General features: G+C 40.8%; 1 protein-coding gene across 4 annotated transcripts; it reads right to left on the bottom strand.

Annotated features, from left to right (window-relative positions):
* Positions 1–5,840: 5,840 nt before the first annotated feature.
* On the bottom strand, positions 5,841–24,005 carry ZNF207 (zinc finger protein 207). 4 transcript variants are annotated; one of them, XM_033138770.1, is made up of 11 exons: positions 23,826–24,005; positions 17,452–17,578; positions 16,440–16,578; positions 15,338–15,508; positions 13,238–13,313; positions 11,459–11,559; positions 9,813–9,973; positions 8,947–9,036; positions 7,610–7,852; positions 6,908–7,070; positions 5,841–6,694 (listed from the first exon to the last, which is right to left on the bottom strand). In XM_033138770.1, the coding sequence occupies exons 1-11, from the start codon at positions 23,864–23,866 to the stop codon at positions 6,534–6,536; spliced, it is 1,473 nt and encodes a 490-aa protein (XP_032994661.1). In that variant the 5' UTR covers positions 23,867–24,005; the 3' UTR covers positions 5,841–6,533. The 4 variants fall into 4 exon arrangements, with proteins under 4 accessions (XP_032994661.1, XP_032994662.1, XP_032994664.1 ...); XM_033138771.1 differs by having other exon boundaries at positions 11,489–11,559; XM_033138773.1 differs by lacking the exon at positions 8,947–9,036 and having other exon boundaries at positions 11,489–11,559; positions 23,826–24,004.
* Positions 24,006–24,049: the final 44 nt, after the last annotated feature.

The raw sequence follows: 24,049 nt of genomic DNA, 5'->3' as shown, positions 1-24,049 counted from the left end.
ACAGAACAGAGGAAGAAGGAACGTATTTTCTTCCCACTTTCAAATTAAGACATGACTCTGCATGGCATATGGATGTACACAAACTTATCTAAAGTATTTCCACTCTGCAGGGGCCTCAGGGAACTCTCAAACTGCTGCTTATCGACTTCTTTACTGAAAAATCAATTTGACAATTTTGCACAAGAGCTCTTAAAGGGAAACTGGGGGCAGGGACCAAATTCTATGTAAGCAATGACGGCAGTTTCCCTTTGAATTGCTAATGTACAAAATTCCCAAAACTTCTTTTTCAATGTGAGTTTGAGTAGCATTTTGAAGTTCTGTGATGGCAGTTAAAAATTAAAATCTGAACTGCAATTCAGAAATGTAATTTAAATCTTAATTCTAAATTTGTTTTTTTTAAAGTTCAACTTGGTCCTGCATCTCACTTCAAGAGATCAGAATGAATGAAGCACAATGCGTAAAGAACCACCTGAGACTACTACTGAAGTCCTGAAAATAGGTGTACTGCAGGTAGAGGAATTTCTGAACTAAAGCAACAATTTAGAAAGTTGTAGCAAAGGAAAGCAATGAAACCTGTTTGGATCTCCTTTGCAGTACATTCATACCGACTTTTAGGTTGCTCTGTAATTATAAAGAGACAGGCACATACATTTGTAAAAAACCAAGTATCTCTCAGTTCTTCATAAACCATCAAGTTATACTAGGTGTATGCTAGAAAATGTGATTTTAGGACAGCTGCAGAAGTGTAAAAAATAGGCTCAGAGTACATGAAGGGGGAATTCAAAGCTAAACATGTTCTCTCTTATCAAGTGATTCCTGTCTAAAATCATGCAACTGGATCAAGGCACTCATTTATTTAATCTATTTTATTACAGGGTGACAGTAAAGGCATTCTAACACCCAAGCTATTTTCTCGTGGATACTCAAAAAGATAACAGAAGCCATGAATACAACCCTTCTATTTCAAATCCCTCCAAACAAAGCACGTTTCAATAAACTGGCTATTGACCGGGGGGGGGGCATTGCAAAAAGCAGATCTCAAGAGCAGAGGACATTGTAGAAGAAACGCTGATTGCTATTTTCCATCTTCAGTGCGGAGTCCATCTTCAACATTAATTGTCAAGAGTCACGTCACACACAATGACAATACAATGAATTGAGGATTTGAATTCAGTTTAAGTTCAGATGTGAGGTAGTCACAGTGAACTTTCCAAACATTACTCTGGGTTACAATTTCTGGAGAAAATGAGAAGCTTGCAGAGGGTTCTGCATGCATGTGAGAGAAGTGACAGGAAGCTGCTTGTATTGCTTAGGTATTACGACAGAGGTAATTCTAAGTAAGCGTTTTAAAACTGCAACCACAAAAACATGTTACAGCCAGAGCTAGTAGATGCCACAGAAAAGCAATCAACACTTGAATTTGGGAGAGCACTTTGAGGATTGGTTGAGAGGACTGTGTAAGGCAGGGATGGAGAACTTTTAGCCCTCCAAATGATGCTGGATTAAAACTCATGCAAGCCGTGACCACTGACAATAGTGGCTGGGTACTGATGAGATTTGGAGCCCAACAACTTATGGAGGGCCATCCCTTGAATTAAGGGGAAACAGCCTCTCACACCAAATTCCCAAACTCTTAAAAAACCAAGAGTTTAAGAAGCAGTTTGAGGCTCTGCGAGTGCAAACTGAAGGGACCACCCAGAAAATCTAGGTGCCTTGTGAAAGCTTCAAACTCTCTCAAACGAAAACTAGATTTGTTGCAAGAGCTGCTGATAGAAGTAGATTGTCAAGTATTCTTGGAAATCTTTTATTAGCAGCTTTCCTCAGAATTTTAAATCTTTATTTTAAAGTAACGCATGTGTTTTCACATGAGTCTAGCAATTAATTTTCTAAGGAAGGATTCAAATGGCACCAAAACCCCTAAACATTTGTTTTATGTTCTGTGCATAATACTGTATATGGAAAATTGCTTACACTAGGAATCCCTAAATGTCTATGCTCATTTATGTTCCAGTGCACATAAATATGGCCAAGTTGTTTACCTTTAAAGTCAGGCTGTTGAAAGAATCATGATTCCTACTAAACATTTATCTCACTTGTTCATCTTATGAAACTCACAAGTGCATTTTTCTCCACTCTGTGGGCTCTACATTAATATTAACTTATGATAGATAACTTATTTAATGATAAGGTAATTGTTTCAGGTAAATTTCGGTTAAGTTGATGTCATTGACCCCCAACTGCAGAGGTGTGTATCAGTGGAGAAAAACTGATTTCAACACAGGCATTTTCTTAACAATACTAAACACAGCCAACAAAACTCCTGGACTTTTAAAATTCACAGCACCATTTCAAAGGCAGTCATCTTGTTGTTAAAAGATGGCATCGCTACACCAAGCTTCAGAGGGTAAGGTGACGGAGGGATTAACAATTGAACAGGAAATATTTTGATTCATTTTAAGATTTCGGACTGCTAACAACAGTAAATTTAAGCACTAAAACCAGAGTATCAATATTAATATAGAGCCCATCAAAAGATTATAAAAATCCTAAATTAAATTAAAGATAGGAGCCTTCACCAAACTTGCTGCAAGTTTGGGGACATGAATATCCAACAGCTATAAAGCTGTGAAAGCCCCTAGAATGAATAAAATAAATCCCACTTGCCTCAGACTGACCAGGGCAACACTGAGACTCTGCCTCAGCCTGTCCTATGGCAGGGCTATAGGAAGAAGAAAAATTTAAATTTTAGAAAAACACAACCCAATTAAGTTAAAAATACATGCAATCAAAATTAACAAAATTCCAATGATCAAGCAAAGATTTGGTCTCAACTTTTAAGCTCCACACAAATCAGATATGGAATCTGTAAATCAGAATTAATGTATAGGGGGAAAAAACCCCAACTAGAGTGCTCACCTTCCAGCTTGACCAGTGCTATATGACACTCAGTAGAAAGTGGGTGTTTCCCCTACAAGTGATAAAATATTCTGAACTAATGCAGTAAAAGTGAAAAATGTAATAAAAACAACGAATCTGCTGTTCAGAAACTTTACATCACTCTTGCATAGTAGTTAGACCAGTACAATTATTAAGACAACTGTAATAGATAAATCATTTTTTAAATGTCAGAGGTATGAATTTGTTAAAGTATCAAAATTGCTTTCCATAATGGCCAAGTTTAGATGTAGCAGGAAACCATGGTCTCCTACTAGGAGAGTGAGCCATGGGCTTTTGTGCACCCTACTGCTTTTGCAACTCTCAAGGAGATAAAAAGCTTCTACTTTCAATTAAGCCAACCATGGTTCTGAGGTGCCCAAACTCAAAACCATGGTTGAATAATCACTTCTTATTACAAATACTGTAAACAAGTAACAGTTCCCCATGTTCAGATATCACAAGGAACTAAGTTTTTTGTTCCTTCCTTGTGGGCACAAAAGAGAAGGAATGGAGGAAATCACAAGACACTTGAGATTCATTCTCATAACTGACCAGTTTCCTTACATGCATGAATGATCCGTTTATGGATTAGCAACACCTACAGAACCTTTTATTCTAAAAACAAGCTTGTATTCAGAATTTTCAGTAAGTTTAACATAAAGGCCTTCAATATATGCTGAAAAAGTAAGCTGTTCCCATGCAAGAGCACGCTGTCTCTCAGTGAAAGCAGCACAGAAACTGATTGGCACTCTTCCACTGAGATCAAATAAGATTTCAACAGCCTCTATCTAGAAGATGGAGGGACCTACGGGCTTCAGAATGCCTGCCTCCAGTGGGGGGGGGAATTAGTTATCTCTAACCCAAGCGTACAGCACAGGTGACTCTCTACAGCAGAGATGGGGAACCTGTGCCACTCCAGGTAATATAAAGGGGCAATACAAGGCTACAGTAGAAATTAGTGAATTTCTGATCAAATTCTGTCTATGGATCCAGAGTTCCCATATTCCTGCTGGATGATGGGGGAGGAGATCTGTACCAGTTTCTCTTTCCTCTTCCAAAGCTGCTCTGGTGAGCTCTGAAACAATGTGGAAGGTGGTGCAGGGGCTGAAGAGGAAATCTGCCTACCCCTCCGTCCAGCAGGAGCATCTGCTTAATCTCAGTTTCTTCTGTGAGCAGAAGGAGAGACTGGATGCAACTAGTACAAACTGTATACTAGTTCTTTTAAATGTAAAATGACCAGTATGGACTACAAAAGACTTGCTAATGGGCTCATTAGGCATGAACCATGTTACAAGAATAGCACCCTTGGATGAACAAAATAAAAAATCATTGTGTTTAATTTTGCCATAGATTGAGGAAAAGTTACAATCACATGCTTAAGGAAGCCCATGGCCAAAATGGTTTGCCTCTTTAGTACTGCGATCTACAGAGACAGTAATGTGAAAGCAAGCTTCAGGTATGTTTTCATGAATGAGAAAAACAAGCATAACCTCTTCAGATAATGGTCAACAGGTATGTATAATTGCACAATTGCCATCATAATAGTGCAAAAGGAAATAAATGAACAGCTAAAGGGGTGAAGTAATTAGAAAACAGTGAACATGGCTGCATATTCTGAAGCACCTTTTGGGGAAATGGGTAGCCAGTCAACAGAAAGCATATTCAAAGTGCCAATGACACTGCTCAGACATTTAATACACAGTACTCCAGCAAAATAAATTTCTCAAAATGAAAATTTAAAACAACTTAAAACAATGAGTGAGATCACAAAGCCAAAGTTTCTAATGGAAGGCAGGGCATTTTTGAAAGTTACGAAAATATAAAGAGAGGATGTACAGAAAGCAGCAAAGTAACTTCAAGCATGAACAATAAAGTTTTTTGAGACCAAGCAAAGGACTGAAGTAGACTGTATGCAAATCCGAAATAAGTTTTTACTTTACAAATTGGTGCTGTTAACATGCTATATTACTATTAGCTAGGGGTGGAGTGCAAAAATGACAATAGCGTCTTTATAAATCAACTGATGAACAGGAGTTTTGCTATTCCCAGCTCTCATGGAAATACTTATCTAGCTAACAGCAGAAAGCAATAAAAAAAGAGATCTGGTTTGTACTGCATATAAAGAAACAAGGCACAAAATGCTGAGGCAAAACCTCCCAAACACATCATGCCCCTTGAGAGCAACAACTGCTCAGTCATCCAAGGCGATAATTTTACCCTCTTTCCTGCTAGGTTTTATAAATGGGACAGAGTCCAGTTAAACACACAGCTGAAAACTCACCACAGCTGTTTTCTTTTCACACAGTCATGAGGCAATCATGCCATTAAATGAGGAAAATGTTTGAATCACACAGGGCACCTTCAGCTGTAGTTTTAACCAGACTGCTTTTTGCTATGCCCAGATAGAGATTAATTGATCAATTGATTAAGATTTATCTGATATTTTGCAACATATGTTTTATGGTGGATTCCTCCTTGCTGGTCACCTTTATTACAGAAGCCAATGCTTGCACCTAAGCTTTATAAAGAGAAATCTTTAATAAAAAAATTTTTTTTTAAGAAAACGTTAGGTTAAGTAGCTTGAGGTCTCTAAACTGAGGAAGAGAAAGTTCTAAGTATCAACTGAAGCAAGGCCAAGAAATGTGCTCTACAATATCATTTTCTTAGTAGAAGCACATTTACACATAGGAAACATAAAAGCACACCAGCATCATAACCAGCGAGCTATGAAGAAGTCTTAAGAAAGCGCACCATTCAGAAAAAAAACATGTCCGTCTTCTTAAGCCCAAGACATTGCTGAAACTGCTTAATAAGTGTACAGGTCTATTTACTTGTTCAGGAGTCAGCTACAGCATACAGCTAAAGTAGTGACTTGGAAGTTCAAATAATTCAGAATATATCAATGTAGCATCAGGAAATCTGTATTTATTATACCACAAGCTACCATAGCATGCATCAGTACAAACCTTCAGGCAGTTGTCCACAGCTGGTCATGAATAAAAAGACAATTTTTTTCTTTCATTTTATTACAAGAAAGTTTAACAGTACAGGAAGTCACGTGAACTTAGTAGGTCAATTTTATAAACCCTGCAACAGGAAACTCTAAATACATTAAATATCGTTACACGTTCAGACTTGAGTGTACAAGTAGATGGTTAACAATAAAAGCCCTCACCAAACTATTGTTGGGGACATGAAGTCCAACAGCACCTGAAGTGCTGTGAAGGCATGATTTTATGAACAGCAACGTAAGGTTACAGAACTTGCCTTTAAGATGGTACGTTCATGTATTTCCAGCGCCTTCACAATTTAACGAACCATATTTACTATACTTCACTTCTAAAAACCTAGATGAAACATGAAAAAGAAGCCATACAGTATAAATTGCAACATCAGGGAAAGTTCCTGTTTTATTATTCTAAACAAATTTTGCCATGTAAAATAAGAATGTCCAAAAAGTTCCTTGTATGTGGAAAGTTTTTTTTCCTCCCCTAAAAGTCACAACGAAGTTTTAATTGATGGAAGCTTGGCTATATTAACAGCACAAGATGAGAAAAGGTTTAATCTCCAAACCTATTAGAGCGTTTGCAGTAGCATCAGTAGCGGCCACCTTGCGACATTACAGGCGGTCTCATTCCCATTGGCGGTCGAGGAGGTCCACCTTGATAGGGAGGCACCATTGGGGGCCCTTGACCATATGGAGGCATTGCACCAGGAAGGTATCCTGGCATGCCCTGGTGATGAGCACCATACTGACCTGTGAAGGTAAAAAAAAAAAACAAATTTACAAACACCTTTAAGCAATACTGCTGCTAGTAAAGCATTTAGGTTGAAATCAACCTGCGTATTTTTGTCAATCGCTTCAAGCTCGTATTACAATCGAGTAGCATATAGGCGCTGTGAAATAATCAATCAATTAATTAATTGATTAATCTGTATAGGATTTCAAGAAGCTTAAGTGTGTTTTTACCATGGGGTGGCATTGGAGGTCTCATTCCTTGTTGCTGGGGGGGCATTCCCGGCTGTGGTGGCATCATACCTCCCATTGGTCCAACTGGTGGATTGCCCATGGATGCCTGCCCAGGTCGAGGGAGGTTACGCTGATATTTAGGCAACTGTGCTCTTCTTTCTTCCTATGAAGGGGAAGCACAGAGGGAGAATTTCAACAATATGAGATCAAAACAAAGGTCAGTTTGAGACACAAGTACAGCTCAGGTAACATTCAAGGAAGAATATTTAAATTGGCTTACTCAACCAATTAAATCTCATCTTCAAACTTACGGAGATACATATTATAGCATGTAAATTCTGGTACAACAAAATGCTACATTATCAATTTCTACTTTTGCATTAACTTTTTCTACTACTTTTGAAGCAGAATTTAGTGATTATTCAGTATTATGGATTGTGACATTATACTATAGTCTGAAAATCTGGTTCATAAAGCACACCAATAAAAATGAGGCAGTCTGACATGAGTTTTAACGCTACCCGTACTGGGTTCTGAGAAGTATACCACAGAAAACACAGCAATTCTAAATTTGCTATAATTCATGTTAGACAAACTAAATGGTGAGGGAAGAGGTGGGAAGCAGAGCTGCCACATAAACGGTACAACTGTTTGATCATTTCCTCACAACAATGGAGCAAGGAGAAATCCTATTTAACTTACCAGTGATATATCCTCATCTGGATGGATCAACTTACTGGTTGCACTGGTTGTCGTAAGGGTAGCAGGCTTACTTGTTATAGAAGTAGCTGGCTTAGCTGCAGTACTGTTTGTTGTACTAGTGGTTGAAGCTGTAGATTGTGTGTAAGCAGGGAATGTAGGTTTTGGGGGTTCGGTGGTAGTTGCAGGTGCATTATTCAAAGGTTTGAAATCTGTACCAACCGGCCCTGGAACAGCTGACTGAGCCTGTAAAAATACAAAGTTAAACTATAAGGACAATGCTATTTAAAATGCAAAAATTCTAAACACTGTAGCATCACAATCTATTTGCACAGCTAGATTAGCATAAAGTAAAAGTTCAGCCTCATTACATAACAAAGCAAACTGGGATGAAAAAAATAATAGTGCCTCCCCAACACACAAACACACTACAAAACTGAGATGTGGCAGATCAAAAATCACAACAAAGGCAAGACAAATTGGTTAACTATTTGTTGCCGTCCCTTTTTCATCATTTCATACAGTATGTTCGATATAATTCAGATCTATTAAGAAATGTTATTTTTGTAATTAGGCCAATCTAGAAATTACTGGTTTAGAATAGTATTAGGCAAGTTAGCATTCAAACAGAATTAGAATATATGGGAAGATTTTTTCTTCTAAGAACGCTAGTGGGTCAACCAGGTGAATTTAAAAGCATTCTCTGCATAAAAACAAAATGAAGTTCTGAGACACCTCAAATAGTAATTTATAGTGCTGAACTACTTTCCTTTCCTACAAACTACAAAAACCTTATTTGCATCAAACGGGAAAGATAAGAACCCTACTATGACTTTGAAGCTAATTCATGTTTTTCTTACTTTGGGGGCTCTTAAGTTTCACTTATGAGAGAATGCTTTGACAAGCAATAGCACAAATTCTGCACTCATCACTGAATTTCAAATTCAGGACTAGATATTTTGGGATTTAAGACATTTTTTGTTTGGACATTTCCTTACTTTTATCATGATGCATAAAAAATAACAGCATAAACTAGAAAAAAAATAAACCATGCATCAAGTAAACCACTGCCAACTAAAACGCACTCAACTGCTTTCATGCTCTTCTTAACCCTTTAGAACCACAATGTAGAATCTTTCGTTTATTTCTATTACCGAAATATTATGCACAATTTGTAAAAAAAAAACCCAAAAACAAACAATTTAAGATTGGGATTAATAGCTAAACATAATCAGGAATCCACAATTATCTGAAGATGTTTAGGCAGCTATTTTAATGTTTACATAACGGTCTAAAGGGTTAACCAGCAAAGCAATTTTAAACTGCAACTTCCTGCGTACTTGTGCTGTGCTAGGAAACAGAGCTTTAGAAGGTGCTGACAGTTCTGAATTGGATGCAGTTGTACTTGAGCTTGTGACAGGTGTCCCCATCTGTAGCATAAAAGAAAGGAAACAGTAAACAGTCTCCGAATAGATGCGTGAAAGATAACCGAGAGGAAGGATCTTGGATTGGCTTTTGTAAACGAGTCTCTTCCCTGCAGAAGTTCAAAATGCAGCAACACGTTATGAAGGACTCTGCAGTAAGTCATACAAGACTTATTCATTTACAATGAATCCAATGAAACAGGAGAGAGCATGTATCTCTCAAACAGACCATTCCACTCTGTTAAACAGCAAGTGGTTCTCAAATGTCTCTATGTGTGCATTTTATTTCATTACTGCATAACTGCTTTATCTTTCAGGAGAAGGATTAACAGTTTATTTGAGCTGACTATGAAATAAACATTGTAGGGCAGAATAATCTTTTAAAAATCATTTCAGAAGCATGCTCCTGCTCACTCACTGTGACTTTTCCTTATGATAATATGAATTTATAATTTTAAGGATGTTCCAATGGCTATAAAAGTTGTTCATGGAAACACGGCCCTGAGCACCTGCTGACAAAGATCAAAACGTACTTATTCTTTTACAAAAATAAAAGAAAATGGTACCTTAGCATGAAAGACAGGTGTAAATAGCAAACCTGCATTTTGAGACTACATTTGTATAGTAACTCCAGCATAAGATAGGAGCAAATACCAAGCAATCTGTCTAACAATCCCAGTGATCTGAGTGCTGGTGTTCCTGCAGCGTGACTATTACAACTTACACAGGATAGGATAAACGCAGTCTAAAAATCCTCCTATCAGGATGTAAAACAAACTTACTTGTCCTGCACTGGGGAAAAGTGGTTTAGTAACGGGAGGCTGAGGGGTTGGTGCTGCAACAACAGGAGCGGGAGGTCTGTTAAGTACACCTTGAGCATTCACAGGCTGTGCTTGTGTCATCGGAGGCATACCGGGACGAGGACCAACAGGTGGTGGCATACCTATAATAAAATTATTCTGATGGTAATTTTCTGAAGACTTTAGTATCAAAACATGTCCCTATTAAATTCTTTTTAATGGTAGGATAATATTCTATTAAGTAACAGGGAACAGCTAGAAATCGACAGAAGGCATAACTAACCACAATTACGAAAACTGTGATAGCAAAACTACCCAGTAGTATTAGGAGCATAATCCAACTTTTTGGTAGCAAAAGTTTTTACAAATGATCTTTATGTTGTGTGTGCATTTGTACTTAAGGCCTGAGGCCAGATCAAATGCTGCTGCTCTGATCATGCAACTTCCAAGAATTGGTGCTTTACTCTTCCGGCTTGTATTGTGCATCAGTTGGCGAGGACAAAGGCTAACCACAAATCCCAATTTGGACAAAAAGGTATGCCAAATCTTTGGCATGGCCAAAAGGAATGGGGGGGGGGCCAGCAAAGTGGCTGCGAGATTCTTTCTGAGCGTCAGCACATTCACGTTGCTTTATCAAGTCAGTCCTTTATGTGAAATGTTTCAGTAGCCACATGCCAATGGTGGACATGGCAAGAGGTAAAAGTGAGCTATAAATAAGACTCATACTTTGTACAGTTGGCATCTTTCCAGCCAGGCAAAATTCAGACGTTTTTACTGACAGTGGGGAAAAAACCCAACAGTCAAAATATTACACTGAAGTTTGGAAAGTTTTTCCCACCCCACGATGACACACACTTACAGAAACCTGATATCACCATAATGCAGTGGCACCTGTCCATCCTTGCAGAACAAATGACTCCCACCACCACTACTAGATAATGATGCTCATGGGGCTATGGCCAAACACCCTTTTAAATTACTGTAAGTGATTAATACAGAAGTGAGGAACCACCAGCCTATGTGCCTAATTTGGCCTGTCAGGCCCCTCCCCCTTTGGTCCCTTGATGCCATTTCAGCCAAGCCACAACCACCTGCCCTATACCTAACATCTTATAGGACGTGGGGCAGGAAAAATCCAGGCTTAGCTGATCAGCTGTGCCTGCAAAGTAACCCTTCCTCTGTTGTATTTGCAAAAATTAAAATTAAAAAATAATCAAAGGAAATTATTTTCTTACCACATCCCCAGAACAAGATGGCATCTTTATCCACAAATTGATTTAGAGGTGGATATAAAATTAAGTGACGCCAACAGTCACAATGAAGATGAAAGCTGCAGACTTCCAAGTATGAGCCACCCCAAATTATTTGCACTAAGAACTTTTTATATCAACTCTTAATTTCATTTTGTAGTGTTCCTCTGCCATGCCATACAGTTATGCTAGATGTCCAGATTGAGGGTTTTTTTTTTTTTTAAAAAAAAAACATGTTCCAAAGGAGAATTATAAGAGACATAGAGCGAACTTTTTTCTGTGCCATTTTTTTCAAACCCTATAAAAAGGGAACCATTTTATGCAGAGCAATAACAGCAACTCCAGATCAGTTCAAAAACAAAATAAAGTAACTCTCACCACAGTATGGATTCGTCATTCCTGACCTACCTGGTGGCATACCAGGCATGAGAGGGGGGATTCCTGGTCCTGGAGGCATCATGCCACCCATTGGCATCATCCTATGAAGAATGAAGAAAATGGTAAAGGCCATAAAGAATGCATATCAGAATGTTGCAGCCTTTCCCAATTTGGTGTGGTCCATATCTCTCTCTCTCTCTCAATAATTTTTATTAAATTTTTAACAGGACACCAAACATCGTATTTCCAAAACAGAAGCTATAAAACACCAAAACTGGAATTTCCATAGTAGTAACATACACAATATACACAACATACACAAAAAAACTGATTTGGTGTTAAGCCACACTCCATATGTTTTGAACTCTTATTTCCCCATCACCTTTGATCACTGGCCAAGCTGGCTGGGGCTGATGGAAACAAAGGAAGTAGATTTATACCAAGTCACTCTACTGGTCCATCTAGTTAAGTGTTGTTGACAATGACTGACAGCAGCTCTTCAGTTTCAGGCCAGTGCTACTTGGAAACACCAGGGGCCTTTTGCAAACATGTGCTCTCCCACTGAGCTATAGCCCGTCCCCCCAAAGGGAATTGTAGTGCAGAACATCTGCAGAGCACCACCAGACAGGGGAAGGGTTGTGGTACACAATGTTATTAAGGACATCCAAGGATTTCCACTGAGAAATGTAAGTTGCCCATGGCAGACCTGTCTGAATCATTCCATACCTTTCAACTTTAACTCAAAGCATGTAGAGAACCAGCTGGGGTGTCATTCAACTGTTATGTCTTAAGGCCAGAAGGGGAAGCCAAGTGCACAATGATGTGGTAGCCTGAACTCACCACTCCCTCCATGCCTGTGACAGTTGTTTAGATGGATGTGGGAAGCAGGCAGAACTCAGCAGCAGAGTGGGAGATCAGATTTCCAACTCAAAAAACAGACAGACCCCTTTGCCAAAACCACACTGGAAAGCCATGTTCAAAACCACTGGAGAGAACTAATGATACTGGGAAAACATCCAGCCACTCCAGTATGTGCCATGTTGTTCTTAATGGCCCAAGAAAACTGGCAACATTGTTTTGGGAACCATCTGAATCAGTAACATGTAGAACAGGGGCAGGAAACCAGGTCCAGGCTATATCAAACCCATGAAGCTGCCTTCTGGTCCACCTCATCCCTCAGCCCCATTGTGGTTTCATTTGTTCTGCAAAGATACAGAACTGCTTCTAGAGAAGCCTTGTGTCTTTCAGTCAGACACTGTAGCTGCCACACTGGAAACTGAGCTTGCCTGCACACCTTCCTGTTGTTTCTATCTCTTCCGGAGGGAGTGGTAAAGGCAGACAATGGATACATCAACTAGGAAAAAAGAGTGGAGAGGGGAAGGGGTAACTGTGTGGGGTGAGGTGGAGTAGGAGAGAATGACAAAGCAGGAAAAAGACAGTTTGGGCAAAAAATTCAGCTAGGGAGATGCAGATCGGCAAGGGAAAGGGCCTGGGACACCAGGGCAATAGGCATGTATGCAGATGGTGTGAGAGAGAATAAGCTGAATGGGAGTGCTGAGTGTGTGGAAAGAGAATGAATGCATAATGAAGGGCATAAAGAAGGGTAAAGAGAGAAAACAAGTATCCCTGCCTACCAACAGAAATGTTAAGACATGATTTTAAGAAGAGTGTTGTACAATTAGTGTGCAGGCTCAAAATCCAAAAGCTCAGGATAGATGTGAAAATGAAGCATGCTTGTCTAGGCATGGACTACACTATTAATCCACTGTTTTTATTTACCCAGGTGGCATTCCAGGCATCACTGGGGGCATTCCAGGCATCATTGGTGGAACACCTGCCATTAATGGTGGTATACCTGAAAGCCAGAGAATGTGTGTTGATTATTGATACTGTAAACAAATATTTTTTGATGAATACAGGATTTGTAAGAATATCGATTAGTTCACTAAAGAAATTTTCTGAATGGTCATGAACCCTTTCCCTTAAAAGAAGTTCAACATAGAAAATTAGCCATTATTATTATCCACGGGATTTTCCCCTTCTGCCATTTGAGACACCTGCTGCTCCAAATTATGGTGCCAAGTATGTTTATGAATACAAAAGACTACTGCTAGTTCAGTCAAAGAGTACCATGTGCCACATGTTTAAAAAAGAAGCCACCCTTTCCATTGTTAAAGAACATTAGAGAATGGTAGCTTCCACTTGAGAAATATGTAATTGTGACCTGTAAATTGTATTGCAAACTGCCCAGAGGACTTGGTTAATAGATAGCATTACAATGTCACAAATAAAGTTGCATAACCAACATTTTCTATCTGTTTTCCTAACTCAGTCAATATACCCCGGAATTCTCTACACATTTGCTTATGTCCAAGCACAACTTTTCAAGGAAGAGCAGCCAAATTCCAAACCACAAGTTGCATATTATGGAAACCACAGTTTCAGGGATGTGAAGCTGTCTGGTAGCTAGCAGAACTGGAGCCGTTTCTAAAATTCCAATCAAATATTTTCAAGGCAATTTTAGAGTTTTCCCCTCTAATAAGATTGGTTTTGCAGCTCTCAAATAATTTGGAAGAACATAAATGTATTCAGTATGGAGCAACTAATTACTGGAGCTGGGGGCACTGTTATACAGTGGTTCCGCTCCTTCCTCCTGGGCCGTGTTCAGAAAGTGGTGGTGGGGGGTGAGTGTTCAGACCCCTGGGCTCTCACTTGTAGGGTGCCTCAGGGTTCTGTCCTCTCCCCCATGCTTTTCAACATGTACATGCAGCCGCTGGGAGAGATCATCGGGGGTTTGGGCTGGGTGTTCATCAGTATGCGAATGATACCCAGCTCTACCTCTTGTTTAAATCAGAACCAGTGAAGGCGGTGAAGGTCCTGTGTGAGTGTCTGGAGGCGGTTGGAGGATTGATGGTGGCTAACAGATTGAGGTTGAATCCTGACAAGACAGAAGTACTGTTCTTGGGGGACAGGAGGTGGGCAGGTGTAGAGGACTTCTTGGTCCTGAATGGGGTAACTGTGCCCCTGAAGGACCAGGTGCACAGCCTGGGAGTCATTTTGGACTCACAGCTGTCCATGGAGGCGCAGGTCAATTCTGTGTCCAGGGCAGCTGTCTACCAGCTCCATCTGGTACGCAGGCTGAGACCCTACCTCCTCCCAGATAGTATCGCCAGAGTGGTGCATGCTCTAGTTATCTCTCACTTGGATTACTGCAATGCGCTCTATGTGGGGCTACCTTTGAAGGTGACCCGGAAACTACAACTAATCCAGAATGTGGTAGCTAGACTGGTGACTGGGAGCGGCCACCGAAAACACATAACACCGGTCTTTAAAGACCTACATTGGCTCTCAGTACGTTTCCGAGCACAATTCCAAGTGTTGGTGCTGACCTTTAAAGCCCTAAACGGCCTCAGTCCAGTATACCTGAAGGAGTGTCTCCACCCCCATTGTTCTACCTGGACACTGAGGTCCAGTGCCGAGGGCCTTCTGGCGGTTCCCTCGCTGTGAGAAGCCAAATTACAGGGAATCAGGCAGAGGGCCTTCTCGGTAGTGGTGCCCGCCCTGTGGAACACCCTCCCACCAGATGTCAAAGAGAGAAACAACTATCAGACTTTTAGAAGACATCTGAAAGCAGCCATGTTTAGGGAAGCTTTTAATGTTTAATAGATTATTGTATTTTAACATTCTGTTGGAAGCCATCCAAAGTGGCTGGGGAAACCCAGCCAGATAGGCGGGGTATAAATAATAAATTGTTGTTGTTGTTGTTTATAAGTACCCATTATATTTCAAAATAGCATCTCACAAAATGTTTCCAACTAAAGTTTGCCTATTACTGAAGCAACTTCTAAGACAATCATCACACTATTTCCATCTAGCTACCTGGAGGGATTCCTGGTGCACCTGGCACAGGAGGTAAACCTGGCTGTGCCATTGGTGGTATATATCCCTGCTGGGGTTGCACAGGCTGTGCTTGAAATGAGGTTGAAGCCGAAGATTCATCATCATCATATTCATCAGAATCATCTTGTTGTTTCTTTTTCTGGCTTTCTGCTAAAAGAGTTTTAACATTCAGATGTTAAATTATTTGCTCTTAAACACATTCCATCCTGGATCACTCTACCTGCAATCTGCTTCAAATAAAACGGAATGCTGCCTTATACTTTTTATCTCATAAATATTCCTGTTCAACAGTAGAGACTAGGGTTAAACCTAAACTAATGATTTTTTTCAGTAACATTTAGAGCAATTACAAACAATATTCATTTGTTTGTTTGTACTGTAATTAGAATCCATTACACAATCTAATCATTTGCTACTCGGGTCAGAGAACCTAAATTGGGGAGTATTTAGTGTAAGTGAAGCAGCAACCAGCACTAAAAATGCCAATTATTGGATGTATTCTGCAAGTCTGAAAAAGTAAACAAATGTCAAAGATTACCTTATAAGGTGCTTATAATAGGGTTGTTCAAAAAGTAAAATTCCTGACACTCACAAAGTTGTTGAGCTTTTCTTAAATTGTTCAACTTCTGGGGGAACAAACCTGCTGCAAAATGTTGATTTTAAGCTTTTGGAGCTGTTCCTGCTACTTTTTCCATCACATTGCCATACACCTGGGTTTGCAGATTTAGGAAAATCCCCACAAAGCCATTTTCCTGATGTATGGCAAGCCTATGCTTACAACCATTATTAGGTGTACTGATTTACTCCAAAAAAAAAAAACAAACCAGTATCATTTCAGACTCAACACTGAGTCCCACATTTGATCTTCAAGCATTAAGTTGCAATCCATAAAAAGCAGGTTGACAAGTGTGCAACTATGCACCTTAGTGTCACAACAATTTAAAAGACCCATAAAATAATACCTATACGTCCAGATTTAAATCTCTGTTGCTCACAGTAATCTCACTGTGCACTGGTGATTCTCATCAGAACATGATAATTAGATACTGAGCCCTTTCCATACTGAAGTATTTCAATTTACCTTGAGTTTTTTGTTCAAGTAGCCGCCTTCTTTCATCCATGTCTTTTTCTGGAATGCCTTCCATACCATAGATTTCCAGTTCAATGTCAGTTCTTCCAGGTATAGCATTTGGAACAGCATCTATTGTTTCTTTATGTACCTATGAAAAGTAGGCAAATTTAAGTCCAAACCATGGTAGGTTACTGATATGGTTGTTTAAAAAAAAAAAACTTAGATAATTTAGTTCTGTAGCACTTATAGCATCTTAGATTTAAGGACCACAGTCCAGTGGTAAAACACATGTTTTGCATGCAGAATGTATCAGATTAAATTCCTGACACTTCTAGTTAAAAGGAAAGGTAGTAGGGATGGCAAAAGTCTCTGAAATGCTGCCAGTCAAAATAGATCACTGAGCTAAATGGACAAATAATCTGAACTAAGGCAGTTTCCTATATTCTAGTTAGCTCAAGTGCAGTCAAAACTAGTCTAAATCAAATAGCAGGTCTAATTAGTTCTAAAACAGGGACAACTAACATTTTGGGGCTGCATTTATACCGACCATCCTCCAAGGGTCACATGCTGGCAGTGGGTGTGGTCAACACACATACACAGCATACAGGTAGAAAGACACACACACACACACACTCAACAGAGGGGGTAAACAAAAAGGCTTTTCTATGGGAATTTCTCCACAGGAAGCATGCTCAGATTTGCAACCCCATGCTGGTATTTACTCCCAGACAAGCATGCAAAGGACTACAATAGTAGTTACAAATGTAGCTTTAAATTCTTAAAGAATTAGAACTAGACCAGACTCCAACCAACTACCAAATAATAAAGTCATGATAGTATCCACTATCCTGAGCAAATCAGGCCCAAAGGCCTACCGTGACCAACCAAAGAAGAGCTTTCATTAATGCAGCTGGTTCTGAAATCTAGAATACTCATAAATTATGGAAGATGATTACAAAACAACAGGACATTGCTTTTCAGTAGACCACCATATGAAAAAAGGATATACCTGAGCACTTACCTGCATACAGTGTATAGCTAAGCCAGGTCCAGTATACAGTTTCTTATGACATATATGGCATTTAAAATGTTTTGCTTTTTGGTGCTGAATAAGAATTTTCTCATCATCAAAATCCCTATTACAATACCTATGCCACATTGTTAAGGAAAGCATGGAGGTAAAAAGGTTACAATTAAACCTAATACAATAATTATTCTCAAGGAACGCTACAGATCTTTAAAATGTATTAATTGCACTTTGATTTCTTTGGTAAATGGATATATAATCAGGGTGGGCAGGAGGCACATTGGGACCTATCGGTAGATCACTGGATGATTTACAGTACATTCCAAGAGTTTGTTTCAACACTAAAATATTTCTTTCTCCTTTCAAATTAGGCTATCAGAATTTGCAGTGATCTGTAGTAACTGAGACAGCGATTTATAGCTTATCTTAATATAGGGCTAATGAAATGTTGTGGGTCTATGTCTCTTGGGCCACTATTTTGCATCTGATTCCACCCATCTCCTGTAACTATTTTGTATCTTGGGGTTGTAGTGAAATACCAAAGTAGATCCCGCAAGCATTAAATCTGTCCATGCCTACTATACAACATAGTAAAGTTATAAAAATATGTCTTTAAGATGAATCACAGCAGCAAAGACTGCAAAATGGATGCCTGGGTATACAAAATACAATACCTTTATTGGCATAAATAAAAAATAAGCATAAAACCATCAATATATATTAAAATTCTAGCACATACAATATAATAAATAATAATAATAATAATAATAATAATAATAATAATAATAATAATAATAATAATATTTATACCCCGCCCATCTGGCCGGGTCTCCCTAGCCACTCTGGGCGGCCTCCAACAAATACCAAAATACAATACAAAGTCACAATTTAAAAACTTCCCTAAACAGGGCTGCCTTTATAAAAGGAGGGAAAGGGAATCCCCACTATTATACAGGCCAGATTCACATACATGATCACTAATGATATGGAAATCACAACATAGTGAATCTGAGGACCCACAATCTCTGCTATGGCTCAGCTGCCAACCATTAAATAAAGTGCACCCTACCCTAGCTCTGCCACATTTCAGGTCACGTTGTTGGCCTTCTGAGCAGGCAGAAGAGTGAGCCTTTTTCCAAATATCTGTTACAGGGGGGGAAATCCCTTCTTTTATTTGCAACAAGAAGCAATTCTGTTACAAAGAGATTTGAATGATTGGCCACAAAGCTTAAAGTAACAAAGAGAACTGATCAAATCTCTCTTCTGGAGAGGTCTTGTTTTGCAGAGCTTTTGAGGCACCATCAAAATCAGGGGAGGGGTTCTATATGCTTGGCATCATGCCTCACCAGGGAGACAGTGGCAATTGGTTCTGGTAGATACAAGAGATAGTTAAAAATTTAAAAGGGTGCTGCTCTGAGCCTAGGAGTTTAAGTACCAGAACTGAACTGAGCTCACAATTCTTGCACTCTTAACACCCATTTCTGATCAATGTTTACATTTCAGCAGCCTAATCAGGCAGGGAAGCAGTTTTGTTGTTCCTACTGCTAAATGGGGAATCAGAATGAAACCCTTGCCACTCTACTACAAATCACTCAAGACATCATTCTGTAAATGTTCAGCTACCTTCTGCCCACTCTTGCTGCAGATGACAACTGTGTCCTAACCAGTGTTCGAAACTCCCATTGTTTTAGGCGCATTTTGCGACAGGGAATTTCATTAGTGTGAGTAGTTTCTGAGCTCTGGGCGCAGTACTGCACCTAAGATTTCAGATTAAAACTGCAGAGGGGAAGGAAAGGAGGACCTTTTCTGTCTCCCCACTTCCAGCTACTCTCTGAAGACTGGAGAAGAGACCCTCTTAAGAATATTAGGGGGGTGGGCAGGGAAAGGACTAGACCACATGAAAAATGAACATGAATTTTAGCTGCAGTTCATTAATTTTCAACTTTGTACTCTTGTTATAAAAAAGCACACCTAGACCTTCTGTTGTTGCACCTATAACTTAGGTCTAAGGTGCCATTTAGCTCCTAGCTTTCATATCTCAGTTTATAACACTGGACCTAACACAAAATAGGGCTACAGTTAGCCTTCCAAGATGCAAGCTCTAATTATGTCTTTGCGAGTCTCTTTCTTGGAGACCAGAAAGAGTCCCTACTCATAAAAGTATGAAATATACTAATTAATAACAAGGGATTTGAGTGCTGAAGGTAGAGCTATGGCACAATAATGTCACAATATACATTATATATAATCAGTTAATTTGTGCCCATAGAATATTTTAGGAGGGCAAATATTAAGTTTAATTTGACATGCTATTCTGGATCAAGGGATGCACACCCTGAGCTTTCCTTATTTTCCCCCAAACACACCTTATTCTAACTGAACAGACCTTGTATTTTATTATGTATTCCTGTTCAAACTGTCATACTGAGATTGGTATATTGGTTATAATTCAACAGTTTTTAGATATGATGTAAAATGGGGGGTTGGTACCCTGAGCAGTGTTGAACACAAGTGTTCATGGGAAAGTCTGCATAAATAAAAATATAATCAATATTTAATAAGGGACCGAAATCATGTGGTACCTAGGAGGGTGTTCCTAGGCTACAGGATATCGCAGATCTTTCTCTCAGCAGAGAAAGTACCATTGTCAGAGAACCTCTAGAATAATAGAACTGTTCACCAATGGTGTCCCAAAAGTAGTAGGGGACGGGACGGACCAGGGGAGGGCTTGGAACTGCAAGATGCCCAGATACAACACAAGGGCTCCAAACTAAAGCTTCTGGTTTCCTTGCTTCCGTTTATGGCTGTGTACACATCATTCATTTAAAACACATTTAACCACCAAATAATTCTAGCAATTGTAGTTAACAAACTACAGTTCCCATTATTCATTTTTGGTGTGTGGTGTGGTGGTTAATGTGTGGCGTTTACATAGTCTTTGTCAATACAAGCCTGCAGAGCTTATGAAGTAGTACTTCCTCTGCCAAGGACTCCACCTTCCCCTTGCGGGGACTGCATGGTTAGTCTCGGAGCCAGTGGGGCGAAGTGGTTAGAGGGTCAGAATCCCCTACTTAGTCATGGGTGCCCTTGGGCCAGTCACCATCTCTTAGCCCAGGGGTCTGCAACCTTTAAGACACAAAGAGCCACTTGGACCCGTTTCCAAAGGGAAAAACAACAACTGGGAGCCGCAAAACCATTGCAACATTTAAAACAAATATAACGCTGCATATATTGTTTCTTACCTTAATGCAATAATAATAAATAACGTATAGGAGCCAATGCAAAGTATAATTAGTAAAAACAACAAGAATAAGTTATTACTTTTTTGCATTGACTCAGGGGCGTACCCAGGATCAAAACTAGGGGGGGGGGGCAAGCCATGGCCGTTCAGGTTGTGACATTTCAGCACGGAAAGGCGAATGAAACCAAAATTTTAGGGAAATTATATATAATTATAGCAGTGCTTTATTGCAGTAGTTATTACAATTATTTGCTTGGTTTTTTTAAATTTTTATTCTAGTTACATGTCTTATACCAGGGGTGGCCAACTTCCAAGAAACTGTGATCTACTTTCAGCAGTGATCTACCCCCGTTTTTTGGGGTTCAGCTCAAAGTTGTTTTGGGGGGGTGTGGTGGGTGGGAGAGAGGGCTTCCCCCTCTAAGATAGGTTGGCAAGCGAACTAATAAAGAAAGAAAAAGGGGGGGTGGGAATGGAAAAGTGGGGTGGAAAAATATAAATTGGGGGTGGGGTGGGGTGGGGAGAATATCTATTAAAAATATGTAGTAGTTTAAAAAATAAAAATAAAGGGGGGAATCTTTTTCTTCTTTTTCCTTTTTTTGAAAACAAAAACAAAAGGGGAAGAGAAAAGAAAAAGGGGGGATAGAGGGAGAAAAGGGTAATAATAAAAATTCAAATAGAGTGGCTGCAGCAGCTGTGGGGGGTGTTTGTTTGTTTTTCGTTTGTTTGTTTGTTTTAAAAATGGGATTTCTCCCCTTGGATTAAAAAAGGAGGGGAGGAAGAAAAAGAGAGGGGGTAGGAGAGCAAGGCAAAAAGCCAAAAAGCAAAAAACAGGTTTGGGGGGGAATCACGCCAGGCACTGCAGCGCGCCGGCCTCGGGGCCCCGGGCCCCCGAGCCGCCCTTGGGGCCGTCTTGAGCATGTACACCGCCCGCAGCGAGCGCTGGCGAAGCACCGGTTGGCGGAGGTTTCAGAAGCAGCCCGGACGTTTTCGCCGCCCCCACCCAAAGCAGCTCTACTTCATCCTGTCGGCGCCCATCACCGCCCTCCCGTCACGGCGACGCCTGGCCCGCCTGCTCTGCCCTCCGCGCGGCCGCTTTGAAAAGGATTCCGCCCGACAGGGGCCGCTCCAATCGCCGCCACCACCTCCCGCCGCCTTTATTATCCCGACTCTTTTTTCTCTCTCTCTCTCTCTCTCTCGATAACTCGCAAAGCCCAGCTCCTTCTTCTCCCCGCCCTAACGCCACCCTCATTGGCACGTTCCCCTCAAACAGGAACAGGCATCCCGGCGGCTCATTGGCCGGACGAAGCGTCGCTCTCCCGTGCCCGCCTCCCGCCTTCATCCTCAGTGGCTACCTCGGCGGTAAGGCCCCGGCTCCGAGCCTATGCGCCAAGGCGGGCGATCTGTCCTGCCAATCGGCACGCCGAGGTGGTAAAAGCTCAGCCCTCCCCACACGCTTATTGGTGTGAAGAAGTCGCTTCCTCTCTCTGGGAGTGGTCAAGGTGGACATCAATCTTGGGTCTGTCCTCCGGAACCCCGAGATGGCTGAGAAAGACCGCCCAGCTGTTCAACGTTGATGCGGATTATTCATGGTTTTTTTGGCCCTTTTTTTTTTTGCCGATAACCATTTAATTATTATTGAAAGGGCATTGAAAGGGGGCATGCCGGAGCCGCGGGAGACCTGTCAGAGAGCCGCATGCGGCTCCGGAGCCGCAGGTTGCTGACCCCCGTCTTAGCCTAACCTACCTTCCAGCGTCGTGAAAATAAAAATGGGGGAAACCACATACATCACACAGTGGTACCTTGGGTTACAGACGCTTCAGGTTACAGACTCCACTAACCCAGAAATAGTACCTCAGGTTAAGAACTTTGCTTCAGGATGAAAACAGAAATTGAGCGGCGGCAGTAGCACGGCGCACCATTAGCTAAAGTGGTACTTCAGGTTAAGAACAGTTTCAGGTTAAGAACAGCCCTCCAGAATGAATTAAGTTCTTAACCCAAGGTACCACTGTACTGAGCATATATGTGTCAATTAGTATTCTACAAGAGTTAAAGTAACCTACATTTCCTGTAAATCACTTCCCTTTCATTTCTAATGTGGGTGGTACTTCAAAACAATTTCACAAATGGCTTTATACAAGCAAAAACACTAATTTATTTAAAAACAACAGTACTATTATATACCCCCAATATATCATCTTCCTTTTTAAGACACCACCATTTTTTATGGAGGAAAAGGCACAAAACTGGCAGATCTACCTAAAATATATCTCCCCCTTTTTACCTAGCAACCTACACTTCAACAAGACGTATTTCAGAAAAACAAGACTCAGACAACCCCACATTTTCTCTGCATCCTCAAACATCTTTCCAGGAGAAACATTATTCACTGCGTGGTCAAAACACAATGACTTCTCAAAGCAAAACGTATCACAAACAGCTTTTTTTTGAGGGGGGGGATAGAAATGTGCAGAGAAGGCAAAGCCCAAGAGTATGGATTGCCCCCATTATGAATACAGTAAATGAAAAGCGGATGTGGAGGATAGGAGTAAGGCAGCAGACCAACACTTATGCAGAACACCCCTTTCTTCGAAAATAGCCTCTGAAATTTATACGAACCGAATCAAGTGGTAAAATTTGGGTCACCTGCTAAAACAGAGGAATATATATGAGAAGCCAGTGGCTCATGGAGCACAAAAAAACCCAACCACTCAACCTGGCCTGCTTTTTGTGTCTTTAAAGGCAGAAATAATCAAGTTGAAGCTTTTCAGGCCATAAACTTGGCCAACCTGGTGTGTCTAACGGGGCAGAGCTGCAGCGGCCGACTGAAACGTTGGCAACCAGAGGCGCGCGAGAGGGCAGGAGAAGAAGAAAACAAATCCAACCCGTTCCCTATGGAAATTTTGTGTTGGGTCGAGAGCTATTTGAACTAGGCCCAGGTGGATATTGGGAGCGAGGACAGGTGGAGTCAGAAAGGGAGGCTGGCCTCAACGCCCAGTGGAAGTAGGCGCCGGGGGTCCCTTCCATCTCCTGAGGGAAGGGGAAAAGCCAGGCTAGGCCGCCCGACCTCTTCCTTTCCAAGCTCGAGAAGCCTCCCAGCCACCCGCCCGCCAAGGGGGGAAAAGGATACCAGCACCAAGGCTTCAACTGCTTCTTCTTCTTCCGTCCCATGACGACGACGGCGGCGACTTAACTAAGGAAAAACAACAACTATTAAAACGACGAGAAGCTCGACCTCCGGGTCCTCCCGCGCACCCTTCTCCTCAGCGAGACACAAAATGGCCGCCCTGCGGCCGAACCCTCGGATTCCCAGAATGCAGTGCGCGGGCGCGTGTCCTCCTCTTTCTCCGCCGC

This window comes from Lacerta agilis, chromosome 2, assembly GCF_009819535.1.
Source record: "Lacerta agilis isolate rLacAgi1 chromosome 2, rLacAgi1.pri, whole genome shotgun sequence".
Classification (NCBI taxonomy): Eukaryota; Metazoa; Chordata; class Lepidosauria; order Squamata; family Lacertidae; genus Lacerta; species Lacerta agilis.
The sequence above is the reverse complement of the archived record's forward strand: the minus strand, read 5'-3'. Positions and strand labels throughout refer to the sequence as shown.

Excerpts from the sequence above, each read along its gene's own strand:
- ZNF207 (XM_033138770.1), bottom strand. The coding sequence starts at position 23,866 with ATGGGACGGAAGAAGAAGAAGCAGTTGAAGCCTTGGTGCTG. Across the intron at positions 17,579-23,825 it reads CAGTTGAAGCCTTGGTGCTG|GTATTGTAATAGGGATTTTG; the intron begins GTATCCTTTTCC and ends AATGTGGCATAG. Across the intron at positions 9,037-9,812 it reads TTTTCCCCAGTGCAGGACAA|ATGGGGACACCTGTCACAAG; the intron begins GTAAGTTTGTTT and ends TTTATGCTACAG.